The 21,074-nt window shown below is 37.6% G+C and overlaps 1 protein-coding gene across 1 annotated transcript in view; it reads right to left on the reverse strand.

Annotated features, from left to right (window-relative positions):
- Positions 1 to 11,066, reverse strand: part of MMP20 (matrix metallopeptidase 20) — a gene marked incomplete at both ends in the record, with an annotated part of 37,769 nt that extends 26,703 nt beyond the window's left edge. Inside the window, 3 exons of the mRNA XM_081062786.1 lie at positions 955 to 1,103; positions 4,889 to 5,136; positions 10,941 to 11,066. Coding sequence (XP_080918912.1) covers positions 955 to 1,103; positions 4,889 to 5,136; positions 10,941 to 11,066 — 523 coding nt within the window. The remainder of the gene's footprint in view (positions 1 to 954; positions 1,104 to 4,888; positions 5,137 to 10,940) is intronic.
- Between the last annotated feature and the right edge of the window lie 10,008 nt (positions 11,067 to 21,074).

Here is a 21,074-nt window from a genome sequence, read left to right on the forward strand (position 1 = left end):
GAGAGGGCCCAACTGTGAAAGATCAAGGGAGCTCTGGATGTTAGCCCTATGGCCCCCAAAGCTGCCCTGAGCCGTACTACGGTGGCCTTGATTCTCTGGGTTGAGCAGGACCCACCATGGGCCGTCTCTAAAGGCTTCAGACACAGGACTTGATGATCTTCTCTTTCCTAGCTTCTAAGCATGTTTTCCCCCAGTGACATCAGATAAAAATTACAATCAAGACTTGAAATAACAGGAACACTTAGAAATGTTATCCTTGGACGGTTACCTTGACTGTTAGGAAGCTAAGAAGAGAAAGTAATTTCACGGCCTTTCCTTTGTTGTCTAACTAGAACTGTTTCTCTGCAACGGGCTCAGAGCGTTCCACCAATCCTGTGTAAAGTTGTGCTTCTATTCCTCACCAGGGCGAGTGGGGGATGGAGAAAAAGTGGGCACGTTGGAGGCAGACCTGGTCATTCCCAAAGTAGTCTGCCTGCTAGTGGAGGCAAGATAGCAATGCCGCTGCCCACCCATTGCTGCAAGGGAAAAGCTGTCAGGCCCACTGGAATTTACTTCCTTCAGTGAAGATTCAAGGTTAGAGATTATTGGGTAATATGGAAGGGGATATATAGCAAAGAACAACACCATGGAAGTGGCATGCGGTCCTGTGTCTTCCCAGCCAATAGGGAAAGCTAAATATGACAGAATCTATCCCTAATGGGGCAAACCATGATGAAAACTGGTTATACCGCGCCCATTCTACAGCTCAGCTAACGATGACAAGAAATGCCGAGAACTCCTCTGGTTCTATTTTCTGGCCGGATAAGTCATGACTTGCCATGATCTTGGTCTCTGTCCATCACAGCACTGTATGAAGGATTGTGCTGATCACTTTGATTAAATATTGTGGAACAAAAAGTATTGGAACATTTCTCCTCTGGATTAGTAGACAAAATCCAAGAAGCACCACAGTACCTCCCGTTTCAAAAGATATCATAATATCGGCTTCTCCTGAGTTGATTCTCACAAAGTTCAGAGGGACGGCACTACTCCAGGCCTGTAAGGCCATCTCTATCGCTTTGTCCACGTCAGCAGAAGGCATAGAAGATGTGTATTTGGATACTCTGTGAAAACAGAAGGGACATGTTATTCTTTCAATAATGCTCCTCAGTGAAGAAACCAAAAATTATGCTTTTATGTTAAAAACGAAAATATTTAACATAAATCTATAATTTAGATTTTTTTCTCCAAAACAACGATTCTTATTTTGCTTCCATATTTGTTAAATTACTGAAACATGTGAAACAGTAAGAAAAACAGAGTAGAGAAATGAAAGAGATGAGATAATCAGGTGCCGAAACAGTTTGGCTTTCACTGTTATTAGATTAGCACTAATTTAAAGAATAATACCTTGTGTAACTTTCCAAGTACCAAGAAGTCCATTTTACCTAATGTGGTTTTAACTGAGAAGGGATCTCTTTTTTCCTCATAAGGGACTGAAAATTTTCAAGTTTTAAAAATAAAAATGTGGAGTTTTATAGTTTTACAAATTCTGATTCAAAGGCCATTAGGATTTCCCCAGGGCCACGGCGGAATGTTTTTTCTTAAAATAATACATTTCTTAAAGAGGAAATGCTAGCTTTAAATGAGGATGCTCTCTTGTTCAGAAAAAGTCTCAAGTCTTTCATCAAGTCCTGGTGTGACAATGACATCTGCAGGCAGAAAAGTATAGAGGTTTTTTGTTTGTTTTTGACAAACAGGTAAAGAGAGAGAGTTAGTTGGTGGTCCTCTAAGACATTCTGCTCTGGAGTCTAGGGGCTGGCAACATGTGAAGGAAAGGCTGGAGAGAGAAACTTTCACTGGGGATTTTGGGCTGGGATGGAATAATGGATGCAGAGCTAGAAGCTAGGTCTGTGACAGCCAACCTGGAGAGCAGGACGGAGCCTACTTTCTCTCTTTCTCCAGTTCCTAGTCCAATACTTTGCACATAATCGGTACTTAGCAAATATACTTGATAAATAGATGAATTAATGAATAAAAGCTAGTTGTTTTTAGGACCTACTCATTGGTTCTCAAATTTTAGAACCTGTGTTACCTACCTAGGGAGATTTTAAAATGCACATGTGTGACCTAGAAATCTGCAGTTGAACAAGTATCCTAGGTTATTCTGAGGCAGTTGGTACAATTTCAACCAGAAACTAACAGAGGTAATCCTAGGGGCCCAAAAGGAAGAGACCATGTCCCACAGAGAGGATGGTAAATAGCTCTACTCAGTACTGGCGAGAGAAGGAACAAGATCTTTAACTCCAGGGGTTAGGGCCAAAATGAGAGAACTACAATGTTGAGAGGAGAAACCAGACAGGCCCTTAAAGGGACCATTTAGTGCTTTCAAAATATGCCAAGCCCACTGCATAACATAAATCTGTGGTTTATCATGATTCTACGTAGTTAGTACCTTGAAATTCCCTCACATTATAGACAAGTCAGCAGTATCTTTGAGCTGACAGTGAGTTGGGTTGGAGAAGACAGAGACAGAAAGGAAGAGCATCAGAAAAGAACATGGAGAGAAGTTCTGACCCACAATCTACAGACTGATAATAGTGATAATAGCTACTATTCTTTGAACACATACGAAGGGCTAAACACTGTTCTCAGCACTTTTTAATGTGATATGCCATCGAATCCTTACAACACTTAGGAGTTAATAATAATGATCTGCATTTTATGATTAGGCAGGATTTGAGCCCAGTTCTATCTGACTTCAAAGCTGATGCACATAAGCACCAGGATGTATTTTGTCTTTTGTTTTTCTTTCTAAGTTTGTCTTTTTAAATCCTCTGTTATAAGAAATTATTCGGGGATCTAGTATTTACATAGACAGTGTGCTAAGACAGACTGTCCTGAGGCGGCAGGGAAGTTGCTAAAGAGCAAGAGTGGATGGGCAGTGTGAGTGTGTTGAGAGGGTTTTGGGGCTGCCTAAATTATTACAAGAATATTGTACTTCTCCAAGTCCCAAATTATCCTGATTTATGAAACTTGTCTTTGCTGTGCATACTCACAGACCAAAATTCTGTGATACAGTTTAAGAAAATGATGGAAAAGACTCTATGGATTTATATAAAATTTTCCTGTTTTACCCTTAATCATCTCATAATCACTATATGTTCAAGTCCTTATGGATTGTTTTTCCATAAGGGGGACAAATGCTTTGATTTTTTGTGGCATTCTTAACTGAAGACAACTAATAATTGTGTTCAGTGCACCACGTTATGGACTCATGAGCTCATAGCAGCCTAGATTGGGCCCTCATTTGATTACAGGGGCCAACTGGTGAACTGATACAGTTTAACAACTGGCTCTATGAGGAAAATTCTTGATTTGCAGGGTTTGCCGATTTCCATATTGTAAACACTCTCATTATGGCTAATTTCAAGCTACCAACTTGCCACCACTGAAAACAAGGCTGGGAAGAACTGAGCAATAGCACATCATTTTCACCGTACAAAATAAATGTAAATGACTTTGTGAGCATCGAGAAATGAGGTGTAATAATTAAAAAGCGATATTTTGATTATCATTGTTTTAAATATAATTTATTTATTTAATTGTAAGTTTACATAATTTAATTTTTAATAAGGGGTTTGTGTAGCGACCAGCTCACAAAATTTTTGGAAACTTAATAACTGGCTGTGAAATTGCAGGAAATTCAAGTAGGTATTGGATTTTCTGAGCTGTCAGTAGTCAGTTCCAGCACACCACTGCTGGGACTATTGAATAGTCCAGCTTTGCCCCATCCTGAGATACTGACCAGATGGGCTCAGCCAAAAAAAAAAAAAAGAAATCTGATCCTGACCCTGGCCTGGCTCTCCATTGCCCTGGGAATAAAGTCCAAACTGCTTAGCTTCACATTCTAGCTCCCTCCAAGCTGCCTCTTCAGCCTCACTTCCCACCATTCCTCTTCCTGCACTCTCTGCTTGCCTGGGGCACTGCTGCTCCCACACCAGGCCATTCCACTCCACACTGCTATTTGCTCCGTCTGCTTTTCTACTTGGAAAAGCCCTATATTTGTGAGGCCTGGGGCAAAAATACAAAGGGAGGCTGCCCTTCTTCTCCTGCCTCTCTGTCTGGCATGCACGAAGCCCACATGACCACGTGCTGTTTTCCTGCCTCCAACCCCAGCCTCGGAGGAAGGGTGGGCACCATGGATGGTTCAACAGAGGCCGACGTGCGAAGGAGGCCCAGAAGTGGGTCTAGGCTGCTGGGCAAGGAATTCCTGTGTGAGGGCCTAGAGCACAGAAAGAACGTAGGCTCAGGTTGGACGTGTCCTCTTAGACCACAGAGAATCCTTGTTCCAGGAAGGAGGAGGTCAGAGGATGACCAGGGAGGACATGTAAAGTGTGGAGTTGGAGAGAAGCATAAGGGAGGGAATGGGGTAGCCTGGGGCTTAGGGCCCACCCATCAAGGACAAGTTATCTCCAAAATTGAGTGCCTATAGTAGGCACTTAATAAGTTATCAATACATGATTTTTTAAATTCATGAACATGATTAATTTATTGATAGGTGAGTTGTAACATACCCTTCTGATTGAACAGGTTGTTTTAAGAAAGCTGGTTGGTTTTTGGCAGGTTACTAACCTTAGATTATTTTTCTTTGAAGATAAATAAATGTGTTGTCTCTGGTAAAACTGTTTGTAATGCTTAAGATGACCAGCCATTGCAGTGATCCTGAGATCATATTTTTTTAGTGAATTCTCCATTGTCATTGTCTAACGATTAGGCCTAAAAGTTGTTATTTCTTATGGTTGTGATGAGTCATGATATTTATGCAGATCAGAAGGAAGATATTTTTAAAAGAAAAGAAGGAAAGAGAGACATGGTGTTTCTCTCTGAGTTTGGAAAGACTCATTACCTGTATGTCAAAGTATTTTTTTTCCATTTGGGTTCACCTGGGAAGAGGCGGTAGTTTGCCACATCAGGAACCCCACAGCGAGGCCTCTTAATCACATCCATTGTGGACCGGTCTAACTTCCCCGTGACTCGGAGGCCAAAGAACGCTTGCAGCTCCTTAATCTTCTTTATCATGGAATTGCTTCCTCTTGAAACCATCTCACCAACCTGGTGCCCTCCTTTCTTTGTGTAATACTTGTCAAGATATGCCTGAAATGGAGAGGCAGGCTGACACATCTATAGCAATCTCTAGGAAATACTCATGCTCAGGCATGACAGGGACAATATTTTCTCGATGTATCAAAAATAGTGTGTAAAGCATATCCCCATTTTTGAAAAAAATTAGATACATTTGCTCAGATAAAGCTTAGAAAGATATATAATATGCCAAATTATTAACAATGATTATCTTTTATTTATTTATTTTTTGCTCACCTGCATTTTACAGTTGTCCTACAATGAATAGGTATTTTTAAGAGAGAAAAATAATGGAAGGGAAATGAACATTTTCCCCCAATAGATCATTTGTTTGTCTTTGATACTGTACCCAATTTGCAAGACAGATTGTCCCATTTCTCTGGTAAGTATCATTTTCCTTATACATTATGCAAGATCAGTGTTTTTAACTCTCAGGGGCTTTACATTTCAGCCTCTTATACAAAGGCAGAGGGTCAATCTGTTTCCCAACTGAGGCTTTTAATCAGTTCCAGGGTGTTCATATGTAGAATTGAACTTATTTTCATGGGATAGGTTTCCTGGGACAGGCTTTTTATTCTATGAGGTAAATAAAATTAACCATACATTATAAAATTTCATTTGCACATTAAACCTCTAATATATATATAATTCAAAACACTTTTCTATGACTGCTTAAGGTAAAGGGAGTGAGGCAGGGTCATGGAACTGCCAGGTCAGAGCCTGCTGTGGTCCCAGGAATTTCACCCAACCAACTTTCTGTGGGCAAATAAACAAAGAGCAGCTAAAGATTTATATAAATATTTTATTACATATAAAAATTTATGTTTATATATGAGGTATATCAATTGTATATAAATAACATTTATACACTCTTTTAACAATTCATTTATTTATATACTATGTAAATTATGTATTTGAAACATTTGTTATATATACATACTTATACATGTAAATAATAAAATATTGACAGTAATCTTAATGTCTAACAATAGGGAATTTGTTAGATATATTATTATATATTTATGTGAAGTAATACTAAGCCTCCACTAAGATCACATTTTTGAAAACTATTTAATGGCATGCAATAATGCCATCAATGGCAAAAATATATTTTGCCAATAATGGCAAAAATAAAACTCTACATAATGGCAATATACTGAGAAAAGCAGAGGATAAATCTTTATACAGATTATAATCATAATTTAATAAATAAAACAAACCAAATATATATGTATGTATTTATATTATACTCATGTTCATGATACACGTATATTATTATAATGTTAATGTGTATATTAATATTTTAAATTAAGATACTAATTAATATATTATATATTATATATATATCATATATAATGAACATGAGTAACATAAATAATGGAAAGAAATATGTCTGAATATTAATCTTGTTTACCTTTGGATTGTATAATTATGGTGACAATTTATTTTTTATCCTTTCCTATCAGACAACATTTTCTGCTATGAACATGGACTATAATTGTTAAGGAAAAAATAAAAAGGAGTAAGACTTGCTCACTCATTTGGACAAGGTGCTCTGCTTCTTCGCTATGGGGTCAACCGATCTTTGCTCCCTGCTCTGTTTGTGAGAAAAACTCACTTCTCTGGTGATTGTCCCTTGTACAAATCTAATGACACGAGAACCTAGGGGAGGAAAAGGGGAGGCAGCATGGAGGGTCAAGTCCTGAAGCCTGGATGAAGCTCTCGGAAACAAAGGTGTGACAAGTTCCATGTCCATCTCTGGTTGGGCCATCTTAAGTACGCACTTTATGTTTGTGATTGTTTTTGCAAGATGGTATCAATTTTCTGAGCCAGCTGTCTTCTCTAGCTGTTGCTGTGATAATGTGACGCTCACGGTAAATCTGAATTATGCTCTTCAGAGGTGAGCTCTGTGCAGAAGACCAGATGCTCCTTATTTTCTGAGATAATTTTGATTTCAAATATTTTGTTCCCTTGTTAGATTGTATGTTACACTCTATATTCTGATTTGACAATTCTTGGTTTCACAATAAGGGAGGAAGCTCATGATACGTTAAGTGGAAAGTAGGTTTACAACTATTATTATAGCATAAGCCATGTTTGTCAACAAAAGTGTGTGCATGTGGACATACACACAGATAGTCACAAACTGGGAGTACGGTGAGGAAGTGGGGGTGGGGCAGTACCAAAAAGCCAGTAATCGAGAAAAATAATATTTTAATGCAGTATTTAAAAGATTGAAATTAATGCAAAAAAATCCGTGATAGATAAAATATAAAAATTTTACATGAACACAGTGTTCAATTCTGCCTCACTCCATTCATCCTAGTGACTCTGCCCTGAGTCATAGAAAAGTATTTTGAAAGATATATAGACTGAAGGATTAACAGTGGTTATATCTTAGTGATGGAATTGAGAAGAATTATTTTTTAGTTATATATGTTTTATAATTTTTCTACTCTGAACATATACAAGTTTTACAATAAAATGTTTTTTCTTTGAAATATGCATAAGATGCTAACAGGTTTTGGTCAATTCCTTTCATTTCTTCTGGATCAGCTTTCTCATCTATAAAATGGAGTTGGTATCTGTCCTACTGGCCACAGCAGAGTGAGGATCCAATGAGATTCTCATTGTGAAAATGCTTTTAAATACATCAAAACAACTTTAAAATATATATCCTTTTACTCATTAATTCCACTTCTGGAAATCTATCCTGAAAAAATAACCCTTTATATTAGGCTGATGTACAAAGATGTTCATAGAAACATTCATATGGAAATAATCTGTGTCTAACAAAAGAAATGATTAAATAAATTATAACTCACTTATATTCTACAATATTTGTAGCTCTTTAAAATGATGTTTATGAAAATAGTATAAAAATCAAAATTTTATTGTGACACAATAATCAGTGAGAAAAGTAGGAATCAAATATAATAACAATTTAAAAATATCTATATGCACAGAAAGCAAAATGGTGGTAAAAACATCTGAATTTAGCAGTTTGTATTCGGAAGGTTTTTATTTTTATTTTCTTTAATTAAGAGTTCATAGCAATGTGATAATGAAAATTTATATTATTTTTAAGGACAGTTTAACACCTGTTTTAAATCTTGTATTGATGTTACTAATTTTTAAAAAACAAAAAAAACAGAATAAAATCCTGGATTAAGAGACTAAGCATTTTATCATTCCATCATTTCAAAGCCTTTATGTTCATCAGCAAATCAGAATTTAAAGGATACAGGTGGGCATTAAGTAAATCAACTAAAAACCTGTTCATTTTTTCAAGTGTAGATTATTGTGTTTGTAGGCTTGGGAAGAAGCGTGTGATATTTGGAAACATTGCCTATCTGGTGTTTCCAGGCACAAGAAATCATTTGTTCTCTCTTAGTGAGAGATCTAGAAAGAGAGCAATGTGGAAGCTGCTTATCCTGATGGGTTCCCACGCCCCAGGTAATTCGCTGGCATTGCCTGTCTCAGACTCAGCTAGTACCCTCATCCTGTGGTCTCAGGTCTTGCCACACTAGCCTGCTTCTTGCTTCTAAGTTCTTTTTCCCCACCAGCTGCTGTGCTTGCTAATTCCTCTGCTTAGAATGCTGTCTCCAGTTCTTCACATGACTGGGAATTTCATGCATTTCAGGTTCATCTTGAATGTCACTTCCTCAGAGAAGCCTGCCTGGATTACTCAGGTGAAAATGTCCCCCTGTCCCCTACTGTCCCAGTCACTCTCTATATCCTAATTAACTTTTTTCCAGTATCACGTCACATTCTGAAGCAATCTTGGGCACTTGTTGACTGCTACTTGTTTATCTCCTCCCAGGACCTTCCCAACCCCTCTCTCATCCCCATGTAATTGCCCTAAGAACTGGGACTTTACTTGTTTTGGTCACTGATGTTTATCCAGTACTTAGAACAGATCCTGGCACATAGCGCACAGTAAGCAGTCAATAAATAACTGTTGAATGAATGAACTTAAACTGCCTATTTTCATTTGTTGTACTGTGAGGCTGCCAAAGCTGTTATATGCTTCTATAAACTGTAAGATGGGACATTATTTTTTTCTTGTCACTGGGACCCACTTTAGAGGTTTGCCAACCTGCTAGAGTGAAATCTTTTCCTGTCCAGAGCTGACGGCCTGGGCCATTGACGGCAGGAGAAGCTGCAGTTTGCAGGGTGGCAAGTTGTTGACAAATTTGGTCCCTGGTCAAAGGTCTTTCTGAGTGTATGTCATAAAAGAGACTTAGGAGTGCTCACTTATTTTGGAGAAAAAGAAGTAAGGGATCAGTAAAGATCCCCAACATTCCAAGGCTACTAATTCTTTGCAAATACTTCTAGCAAGGACAGCTTTTCCCAAGTCTTATATGGCTTTATTCCTGCGTAGACTCATCAGGGGTCAGCAAACTTTTTCTGTAAAGAGCCGATATTTAATATTTTTGGTTTTGCCATACTCCATTGTGGTACAAAACAGTAATAGACAATATGTAAACAAGTGGGTGTGGCCGGTATTGCCAATGACCACGGTTTGTCTGAACCTGGACTAGAAACAGGGTCGTCAGCCACCTTGGATCAGTTTTGGCTTAGAAGGAGGTCACAAAGACTGTAGTTTCTGCATCAGAGTGGCAGGAAGCTGGGTTTGGGAAAAAATTACATTTGGGGAGAAGGGACCCATAACTAGGGGGCACCAGTGAAATACAATTTGAATGGACCCCAATTCTGAGGTATGTTGTTTTGAATTCAATTCATCTTAAAAGTGAGCTCACATCAAAAGAAGATCAATTCAGCAGACCTGTACTTGGCTTTTACAGTACTGTTTATATGCAACGCTGATATCCAAAATGTTTAATAATTGGTGTGGTAGGGGACTGACCAGTTAGAATGGATGAGTAGTATAAACAATCTGTAGGAACATGCTGGTTGGGTGTGTATGGGCAACAAACAGCTCTGCAGGGCAACTGGGGTAGCAGGACATGGTGTAGTCTGGCAGGTAGGAAAGAAAGCACTCCGGAGGTGGGCTGGTAATCACAGATGTGCTGTCACTCTCGAAAGAGAAGTCCTGGTGCAAACACATTTCATCCACACACCTTTTACAAATGTTGGAAGTTCCACCATTAGCGACTCATTTCTTTAGGTTAAAGACGGTCGCCTTCCCATTAGATGCAAAATTTGCTTAGAAGCAAATATACATTGAGTCACAGCTGGTCTTTGCAAAAGTTCTAGTACAAATTACTTGTATCAAATCCTTTCCAACAGTCAGTTGGGAGAGATTTTAAAAGGGGAAAATACAGAAAGTGGAAGTAAATAAGGTATTTGGGGAATGTGCTTTAGAGAGCAAAGATTCTCCAATGAAAAGAGGTAGGCACCCAGGAAAAACTAGGTTCACTTTAGATTTTGACTAAGTTTTCCTTGAGTACAACTGCTAGAACTTTTAGCAATGCTTTTACAACCCCCCTCTAGTGTGCGAATCTTACACTTAGATTTTTATTTTTCTGCCCTTCTTAGTCCTCTATATTAGTCCTCTAATATTTCTTTGGTCTTTTTGTATTGCATATATTTTTGCAAGCCACCTCAAATTTTATAAGAAGCAAGATACCTAGATAAATATTTATTCATTTATTTATTCAATCATGTAACACGTACACCTAATGAGCACCAGACATCTCTGTTAGCTGCACAGATGATAGTATCTACTAGGCTTCAATAGTCTTAAAAAATGATTTAAATCAATAACAGATTTTTCCGTATTTTCTGGTTATACCCCTTTAGGTTTTCTGGGGCAGCAGGAGGAAGAAGAAATTGTGCAAAGATTCACAAACCTGTATGAGGTGGTAGTTGTTCCTTGAGGTCCTGGGGGTGGCTGCAAATAGGGAGGGGGCTGCAGTGGAAAAGTTCAAAGCCGTGATGAGTAGGAGAGCGAGGCCAGATGCAGGGAGTAACTTCATCTCCTCAAGGTAGCTTGGTAATTATATCAGCTTGGGGGACGGCAGACAATGCACATTTGCACTTCGACCTTGAGCTGCTTTTATAGAGTCAAACAGGTCTGGACCCTCAGAGCAAGGATGATTCATGTCTCAAAAGGTAATTATACAGCTCATTTCTCTCCCTGATGATGGGGTAACACAATGGTACACAGGAGTCAGGGAAAGCTTCATTCTTTGTGATTTACCAAGTCACAAAAGGAGAAAAACAGTCACTTTTCATGAAATTTGTCTGCTACTTACACAAATTGGGGTAAATTTGATGAATTTGAACCCCTCTCAACTGAAACATTTGATTAGTCTCAGTTTGGGGGCATTTTTCCATTCTGATTATGGAAAAGGTAAATGATTAGAATATAATTTAATTTATCCTCAGTAATTCTGGGCTTGATTCAATCCAATCAATCATCTGTGTCTTCTACATCTAACTTGACATTTCTCGGTAACGAATGTTGTTTATAATGATGGTTCTGGGTTATGTCAGATCCTGAATCATCAAGGAAACATTACATTACGCTGTGCTGACTTAGGGTGGAAAGTGAACCGATAACTGTTAGAAAGTTAGCAGAAGAGATATGCCTTAGTTAACAAAGACATTAGACAGAACTACCCATTCTCTTCTCACTCTGGTTAAGTGGGGTCATGCTCTTTTTCCTGGTTGTGATTAAGATTTATCTTGATCTAGAGATAGAATGGAGAAAGGATATTTATGGTGGGAAAAGCACTTTGGCATCAGATAAACTGAGATTACATTTTTTAAAAGGTATCTCATTGCAGTGTGACTTTGGGCATGTTATTTAACTTCTCTGAACATCATTTTTTGTTTTAATCTGCAAAAGACTGACAATAATATTGTGTGTAAGCTTCTCAGTGTTATAGGGATAGCATAACATATATATAGCATGGTGTCTGGGGGCACCGCTTGGCTTCTGATAGACATAGATTTAAATCCTAGTTCAAACACGTGTCCATATGACTTTGAGTAGGTTACTTAATCTCTTTCAGTTGTGGTACTTTCATCTATAAAATAGGGAAAAGAATCTTACTGTAGAATTGTCATGAAGGAGTAAATCAGGTCATAACAAAGCCCTTAGCACAGTGCTCAGTAGACATTAGCTCTTAAAAAATAATGTTCAATTTATCTTTTTTTACTTTGGTGCCACCTGGTAGGCTTTTAATAAATGTTTTCTGAATGGATGAATGGATGACTCGATCAATGCTTCTCAAAGTGTGGTTCCTGGACCAGCAGCATCACTATTACCTGGGAACTTGTTGGAAATGCAAATTCTCAGTCCCCACCCAGACTTACTGAATCAGAAACTCTGGGAATGGGGCCCAGCAGTCTATGGTTTCACAAGTCCTCTCGGTAATTCTGATGCATACCTCAGTTAGAAAACATACTGGATTAGTTGAGGAAATAAGATTTTAGGGTCTGGGAGGAAATGAAAACATGTACAGAAAGTATCAAAAACATCTCAGTCCCAGAAAGTATTCTGTACTGCCCTTGTCTTCCAGAGCAGTGTTTTCTAGTGGTGACATACCTCATATCTGGAAGTAATTTGTGAAGTCTGTTGCCAATAATTTATTACTAATACTTGTTAAGGCATGAAAGTATGTGAATGACTTACCTTCTTCACATTTAGACCAGATTCAAGGTTGTTCCCATAGTGATCTCTTGCTCTCCCTGTTGCTCTCTCTGTTGCATTGATATACTTCCCTGTGTGGAAGAGAAAACGATGGAGTTACAGCCGATGTGTGGGGTCTAGTGTATAACCCCAGGTATTCAAGTTTGTCACACATGTGAACATTATCTCTGTCATGTACTCTGAGACACACGACACACGATTCTCAGAAGAAAAAGAGAAAGGAAACCAGAGATATAGTAGACTCATTCAATTCACTAAATTGTAAGCTCCTTGAAAACTGAGTGATAAAAAAGTTCCAATCAAATTTGCTTAATGAATGAATGAATGTGTCACTTTTTGGTCTGAGGAAAAGAACAGTACAATAATCTCTCAAAATTTGCATTTATATGCTTTCCTGTCCTCTGCAGCACTAGTACTATACCTTCATAGCAGCTGCTAAAATTGATGAGCAAGGACTGAGTCCTTGAAACTTTCCTCCACTTCATCATCTGGTTCTCTTATTTTCTCCTCAAACCGCTGTTCAGCTTATAGTGATGGACCCAATGCAAAAGCAGACAGAGAGGGGAGCGTTGGAGTTGAGGAATGACAGTAAGAAAGTCTGGGACCAATAGAGGAAAGATGTTCTTTCCTCTGGAACTGTAGAGAGTATGCTAAGTTCCTGCCTATGAGGTGTGATGTAGATATTTCTAGAAGGTTCCAGGATCCATTTTTCTAATGCATGAATGCAATCAATCTCAATATTCCTAAGTATGACACTTCAATTAAGTGCAAAAACTGAAGAGGATAGCAATTTATGTTCTTGTAAGTCACTTAACTTAAGTGTGAATAAATTTCACCTCAAGGCTAGCACTAGGTAACATCCTTGATCTTTACAAAAAAAAATGACAAACTCAAGCTGGTAATAATATCTCACTAGGTGTTTCCTTTGACTGATTTTGTTTTCTCTTCACAGGGGAGCGAAGACTGCTTTCTTTCTATCATTCTTGTATAAAATATAATTTAAATCCAAATCGTTCCAACCTAAAAAGATCATATCAAAGCAAGTCAATGACTAAAAGGAAATGAAATGAAAGACTGTATCATAGAGAACTGTAGAAAATATAGTGTCTGTAGAAAAATTGGATGATAAAAATAATATATGTGTACATGAAACAGGAAGTTGGTAGCCTCTGGGCAGGGGTGATATTTTGAGGAATCTGCAGACTTCTTAGAACCTTTAAACAGAATCCAAGTTTCCATATATCACTAATACCAGGGGGAAAGTGTTTTAAATTATAGAATTGAGTTCTTGCTAGATCCTAGCTGAATTCAATTCCGTAGGAGTTTTACTAAATCTTTAACATTTAGGTTTCTGATGGTGCCTGCTATGCATGTGATGGATCGATGAATAATTGTTGCATAAATAACTGACTGCCTATTTGTCTAACTTACAAAGGGCACAGGCTTTGTATTTAGACAGATCTAGAATCAAACACTGACTTGGCCACTTTCTAGGTGTGTTACCAGTCTGTGTTCTTAAGTTTCAGGCTATGAAATCCAGTTCTGGCTAATTTAAGAGAAAACATATTTTTGTTTGTTTGTTTTGTTTTGTTTAAATATATCAGTCAGGTAGTTCAGAGAATTACCAGGATGGCTGGAGCACGAAGGTGGGCAAAGCAGCAGAACCGAGGGCAGAAGAAATGAAAGCCAAGGAGTGATCTCATGCTGGGCCCTTGACCCTTACCACTAGATAATATCGCAGCTGGATAGTTCAGGCCATTGCAATTAGGCTCTTGTTTCTAATTGTCTTTGTCTCGCTCCCTCTCCATTTAGAATCTTCAATGGGAGAGTCTCTTGGCTGGGTGTGGGTCATGTGCTGTTATCCTCAAGTCCAGAAGCAAGAAGCAGGAAGACCTTTCCAACTTAGACTTCATACTGGGAGGCAGGATGCATTCCATAGAGACCACCAATAATATACATAATGGGATGTCTCCCAGAGAGGAAATTGGTGCTGAACAACCAAAGAACAAATCAAAACCAACCCAGAAAATGTCCACCACAGTCTGTGAAATCTCCTAAGCTATCTCCTGTTTTGTTACGTGGGGAATAATCTCATGATATTCTGTGAGGTAACCTATCTCAGAAAGCTGTTGAGAGGATTAAAATGGATAATGGTTCTTTAGTGCTCAGTCTAGTTCATAAATAAGACTTCATAATTGCTTTTCACCATGATTTGCAAAAATTTCCCAGAAATATTGTGATGGATTAATAAAAAATGAATATGTGACTTTTTTCTAAGATATCATTGCTTATTGAATTGACCATTGATTAAAATAACAGTTGTGGGAAAAAATAAAATAGTACATCATTAAATGTACACATTGACATACTATATATTTCTTCTGTGTTGTCTTTCACCACTAAGCTCCATAAGGATAAGGACTACATATGCTGTTAGTATCCCTAGCATATGGTACAGTGTCTGGCACAAAATAAGTATTCAATAAACACTTGTTGAATGTGTAATGCATGAATGAGCAATTGATTTAATTAGTAAAGTTAGGAATAAGAAAAACAAGATTGTCCTCAGAGGGATAGGTTTTAAATCAACCCATATAATAAACCACACAAAGGTGTGTAGCATTACCATTAGGTGTTAGAACTTTTATTAAATCCTTATTATATACCAGATATTGAGCTAAGCACTTTACGTACATTTTTCAAACAGCTTTAAGACATCCTATTTTTCAGGTGATGAAAGTTGGACTTAGAGAAGATAAAAATTGGTTGATGTTCACATAGATATTAAGTGGTAGCTCCAAGATTTTACTCCAGATCTGTTTGAGTTCAAAGTCTGTGTTCTTGACAGGTACGGGAAGTATACAACCATTGATGCCAATGCCGAGCAGTGTTCTAGGAGACACTGGACCTCTAGTTGGCTGGGGGGTGGATCACTTGGCTGACTCCACCTGCCAAGCAGCTCTCTAGCACTGCTGTGAGTTTTGCCTACAGTGAAGATGAGCCAACCAGACTGCCCAAGCTCCTCGAGTGATGATGGTATTTCTCATCGCCAATGATCCAGTTGATATTCTGCTTTCTGTATTTCAATCTCTAGTGAATTTAGCTTTGATAAGTGATTACATTTCTGGATTTTCACAGAGTTCAGTCACAATCTGGAAGAATGCTTCCCAGCCTTACCACAGTCTTTCTTTCAAACTTCTCCAGTAAATATATCCCACTCTGAATACCTGACTTAAATTTTTTTTCATTTATGTAACTTGTAAATAACATCATATTCTACTTTATAATAATATTATTATTTTTTAAAAGTTTAGATGTTTTTATTAAGAGCAGAGAATAACATTAACTGATATTCTAAATTTCTAGGTAAACAAATATTCTAGAATTAGATGGAATAAAAATAGAAGAAAGAAATAGTGTGTTTGAAACCAGAGACTACCCTCAGAATCCCATACAGAAAATAAGCAAACGATCTGACATCACTTATGAGAATGAGAAGCTCAGAGAGGGCATAGCAAGCTTTTCTTCAGAAGACGACTCGTTTATTATCTTCACCAAGCATAGGAATAGAAATGAGAAGAGAAGAGAAGAAGAAAGGAAAACAGATTTACCCTGTATCATGGATTATTTTGGCTAGAGAGATGGAAACAACTGTACAATCTAGCAATTAAAACGAGTACTAAAGAAGTTTGTGGAGTTGCCTCTGAAAGACTTTGACCATAGGACAGAAGACCATGAATTTAGAAAAGATTGAATTATGTGGGGTTATGTGCCTGTCTGCTTGGGTTCAGGGTGTAGTGGAGAAGTTAGATTTGACGATTCTGTCAAATTACATATATATATATATATATATATATATATATATATATATATATATACACACACACACACACATATATATACATATATGTATATATACATATATACATGTATATATATAAATATATATTACATGTATGTGTGTGTGTTTGTGTGTGTATATACATATATGTATATATTCATTCACATGTTTCATAAGCAGTTTTTGAGCATCAATTATTTTTTAGACACTGGGAATACAAAGATACTAGACACTGTTTTTACACTCTAGGAGCTCAAAATTTACTATTGCAATAAGATTGAGAACTTGGAGTAAGATCTTAAATAAAAATTGACTCTTTGTGACAAAAAAATGTGCCTTTACATTGCAAATTGGTAGAAATCTTCTAAAAAGCAATTATGTAATTCATACCAAGAAACATAAAAGGGTTCATATTTTGGGAGGCCATATTCCATTCCTAAGAATTTTAGCTAAGAAAATCATTTGGAAGAATAAAAGCAAAAATATTTATTTTATGCTTAGTTATAACAGCAAAAAAACTTGGAAACAACCTAATGTTAAAAAATAAAGAAGTGGTTACATTAGTTATGGCAACTCCATGTTACATAATTCAGTCATGAGAAATGAAATAGCAATACATAAAATATTTAAAAAAACAGAAACAATTTTAACCAAAAAATCAAAATACAAAATTGGACAAATTGGGTTCTATATCTGCTAAAGAAAAGTATGTGCATATAGGCAAAAATGTTGGAGGAAAACCTAGAGAACTGAAAATGGTAGTTAAGGTGGTAAGACCTTACTCCTTACACCTAACCATTCTTGTAAATTATCTTTTAATGCTACCATACATTTAAAAAAAAAAAGTAAGTGAAATTTTGAAAGATTATGTCAATGTACCCTTTAAGTTTAGTTTACATTTTAGAAAATGTAAGACCTGTTTTATTTACTCACTTGTTTGCCCATGCTTCATCTATTTACTCAGTATAAATCTCTTGCATTTATTCTATATGCTGGTACTAGGCTTAGTGTTCTAAGTACAAAAAGGTAAATAAAAACCTGTTCTTGCCTACCAGGATCTTAGAATCTCCAGGAAGAGACTTGGATGTAAAATCAAAATATCTCACTTAATTTAGTGGAATAATAAATGTATGTAAAGGTCTCTCCTCATTGGAGAATGGGAGTGGGATGGAGAAAAGGAGGGTTCAGGGTGGGCTTTCCATAGAGTGGGGCTTTAGTTGAGTTCTGGTTGCCAAAGGAGTTAGACTTCACCAGCCAGATTCATGAGATGGGAAGGAGGGATGATGAAGGGAAGTCGGGAGGAGGAATTCCAAGTTGAGGAGATTATGGGGTGAAAAAACATCAAAGAGTATCTATTCTTAGGAAATTGAAGGCATTTTCATATACAAGGTGATCTGGCAGCTGCACCAGGGGAGGGGGCAGAAAAGGTGGGCAAGAGACCTATTTGTTGGAGGATGCTTCTCACCCACAGTTCCGATGACTGAAGCAGGAAGGCAGAAGCCAGGAGTTGTTTGCTGGTTGAGTCATGGCCAATGGTGAAAGCCAGGAGAGAAGAACATTCGAACCCAAGCTGCAGATCCAAGGGGCAGGACTGAAATGAGTTTCCAGGACACAGAGCTGGAATACGGTTGCCAAAAAAAGAAAACGAGGAGAAGATGAACAGAATGGCACCAAACAAGTCTGGAGCAGCCACAGTAGCAACAAGGGCTTTTGAGGGCTTGCTGAGTTTATTTAAAGGGCCCAGAGAGGGGTGGACTAGGTAACGTCATGGGAGCCTTGTGTGCCAGGCTAAGGCACGTAGACATTAATGGTTTGTGATGGGAAACCACTGGAGGGTTCTTCCCGAGGAATGACAGGATTGGGTTTGCATGCACAGAAAGACTGCTCTCAAAGGAACATGCAGAGATTGCAGGGGAGTGAGGATGGAAGTGAGGGGGTCAGCGAGGGGTGGGGTGTAAGGAGGCCAGGGTCAGAGGCCTAACAGTTATGTTTATCTTAGAACATGAACCATGAAAGACAAGCATAGTGTCTTTAGTTAGCATTTTGTTTATTCTTGGAAAATCCCAGGCCTGTAATGCAATGATCACCAATGTGAGTTTTTGAGGTTGGACAGTAAATGTGTTTTCAGCTGCCTGTGTAAGGGCAGGATGTCAAAAGTCCTATTAGAGCACATTCCACTTGCCCAGTCGTTTCAGTGAGTCAATTCACTAAATTATAGACCTATTTCATTGTATGAATCAGCAATTTCTGGAAGTTGATATTTTGCATAGTAGTTTCTTTTGAAGTCTCCATTTTTTTTCCTCTAGAGTTTTGTCTCTTTCCTCCTTCCTCTCTCTCCCTCTTCTCTCTCCCTCCCCCGCCCTTTCCCTCTCTACCAAAAAGCCATTAACCAAAGCCAAATGGGGATGGTAACTTAGGGAAGGCAGGCCTTAGCCGGTGTCAGGACTTAGGTATGAGGGGCAGTGATTGATGGCAGCCTGGCAGGGTCAAGAGACTGGCTACACAGATAACAGGGGCTAGGTTTCCCACTGTCAGAAAAGAGAAGTACAAAAATGGACAGGAGGAAAACTACAGTGAAGCCCGAGAGAATGGGAATGAGGGTATTGAAGTAAACTAATATAACAGAGAAATAAACATGGAGCCAAATGTAGGTGTGTGTGTATGTGTATGTGTGTGTGTATTTCCCATCAGTGTCCATTGAAAGGGTGGAAAGGCCTGGGAGCAGAAACACAACCTGCACACCTTACACCCAGATTTTGGTTTCCAAAACCACTTCCACTAAAAGCAACCAGGCTCCTTGGAAATGGCAATTTGTAGAGCTGGGGGAGGGAAATTCAAAGATGAACCTGGAACACCTTGTGGTGCTAGATAGTGAGAAAGTATACAACTAGTGATGGAAGCATGCCAAAAGGATAGAAGCCAGCTTGGAGCCTTCTCTGGCCTAATCTGGGACACTCTGAGCATCAAAGTACATAATAATAGTAATGGGTTATAGTCCATTAAATAAAATGGGAACCCATGAGTCTATACTGATATAAACAAACAAATTAACAATGGAGAGAGAAAAGAAACCTCTTCCTTCTAGTAGAAAGCCGACTAATAAATACAGAATGAACAATGGCTTTAGAAAATAACTGTTTGGAAACCGTTTCAGTGATAACTGATCCAGGCAAAAAACATCAAGAGATGCTAAAACTGTGGGTGAAAGTAGGGTGAAGAAAGGGATTTTTACATCATAACAAAGTATCATCCCACAAAATTTGTACACTACCAAGAAAATAAGTTATCATCACGTATAATGAATAGGCATCATGTGCCACCAAACAGGTTGCAAAGAAAGGAACAAAGTTTCTTTAATGCTCTGGCCAAAAATATATAACCTGAGCCTATTTGTGAGAATACACAAGACAAACCCAAATTGAGAAACATTCTATAAAATAACTGCCTATAATTTTTAAAAGGTCATGAAAGTGAAGGAGCACTGAGGAGCTGTTTCAGGTTGAACACAATTAAAAGGATGTGCCAGCTGTGTGCCGCACGGGATCTTCAAAGAACATGACTGGCACAAAACTTGAATGAGGTTTCTGGATGAGAGTTCTACTATTCTTGTAACTTCTCTGTAAGTTTGAAACTGCTTCAAACTTAGATATTAAAAAAAAAAAAATTAAAAAATGGTCATCTAAATAATTCAGACTCAATTTACTATGTTGGAAAAATAGGACTCAGACTTACACAGCAGGATGTACTTCCTAGTGTTGCACTGAGGAGCTAGTGAAAGAGTGTGAAAGTTACCTGTAAATTTAAATTTTTGTATCAACCAAAGAGAACAATACATACTCTAGAAAAATAGGAACTCTTTTGACAACACTCAAGCCAGAAAAATTTGTTAAAATATCATAAATAAAAAAATATATTATAAATAAATACAAATATTATAAATAATAAATATTATAAATCAAACCATAACCATGCAAGTTAACTCTAGCCTTGCTTAAATAGGTAAGAGAAAAACTGAAATAAAAGGTAGGTCCAAATAAGTTAAAATATTATGCTGTGATGAATTAAGTGATGTGATAAATCTCATTTTATACTTAAAAGATATGATTTTTACTCATAGAAAACATTTTTTTCTGAACTCCTTTAAATAAGTATAGAAGAAATATTCAAAGATTATAAATTTGAAAGGGTGCCAAATTTTCAGGTTCAATATTATTTTAGCCCTGGTCTAACCTTGATTTGGGAAGAAGAGTGATATGACCTTTCAAATTCCCAGAAAAAATGACAACAGTCAGAAATGTGATATAAGTTTAAATGTACCTAGAACAAGTCATCCTAAATTAGGAAAATTAAATAATGAATTTATTTGTTCTCTGAATTTATAAATATCTCAAAAATGGTCTCAGCTTAGATTATAAAACAAGAAAATTATGACATTTTATAGAGAGATCTACCGTTACCATGCTCAGTTACTGTGGCCTCACCCCA

This window comes from Rhinolophus hipposideros (assembly GCF_964194185.1).
Source record: "Rhinolophus hipposideros genome assembly, chromosome: 10".
Classification (NCBI taxonomy): Eukaryota; Metazoa; Chordata; class Mammalia; order Chiroptera; family Rhinolophidae; genus Rhinolophus; species Rhinolophus hipposideros.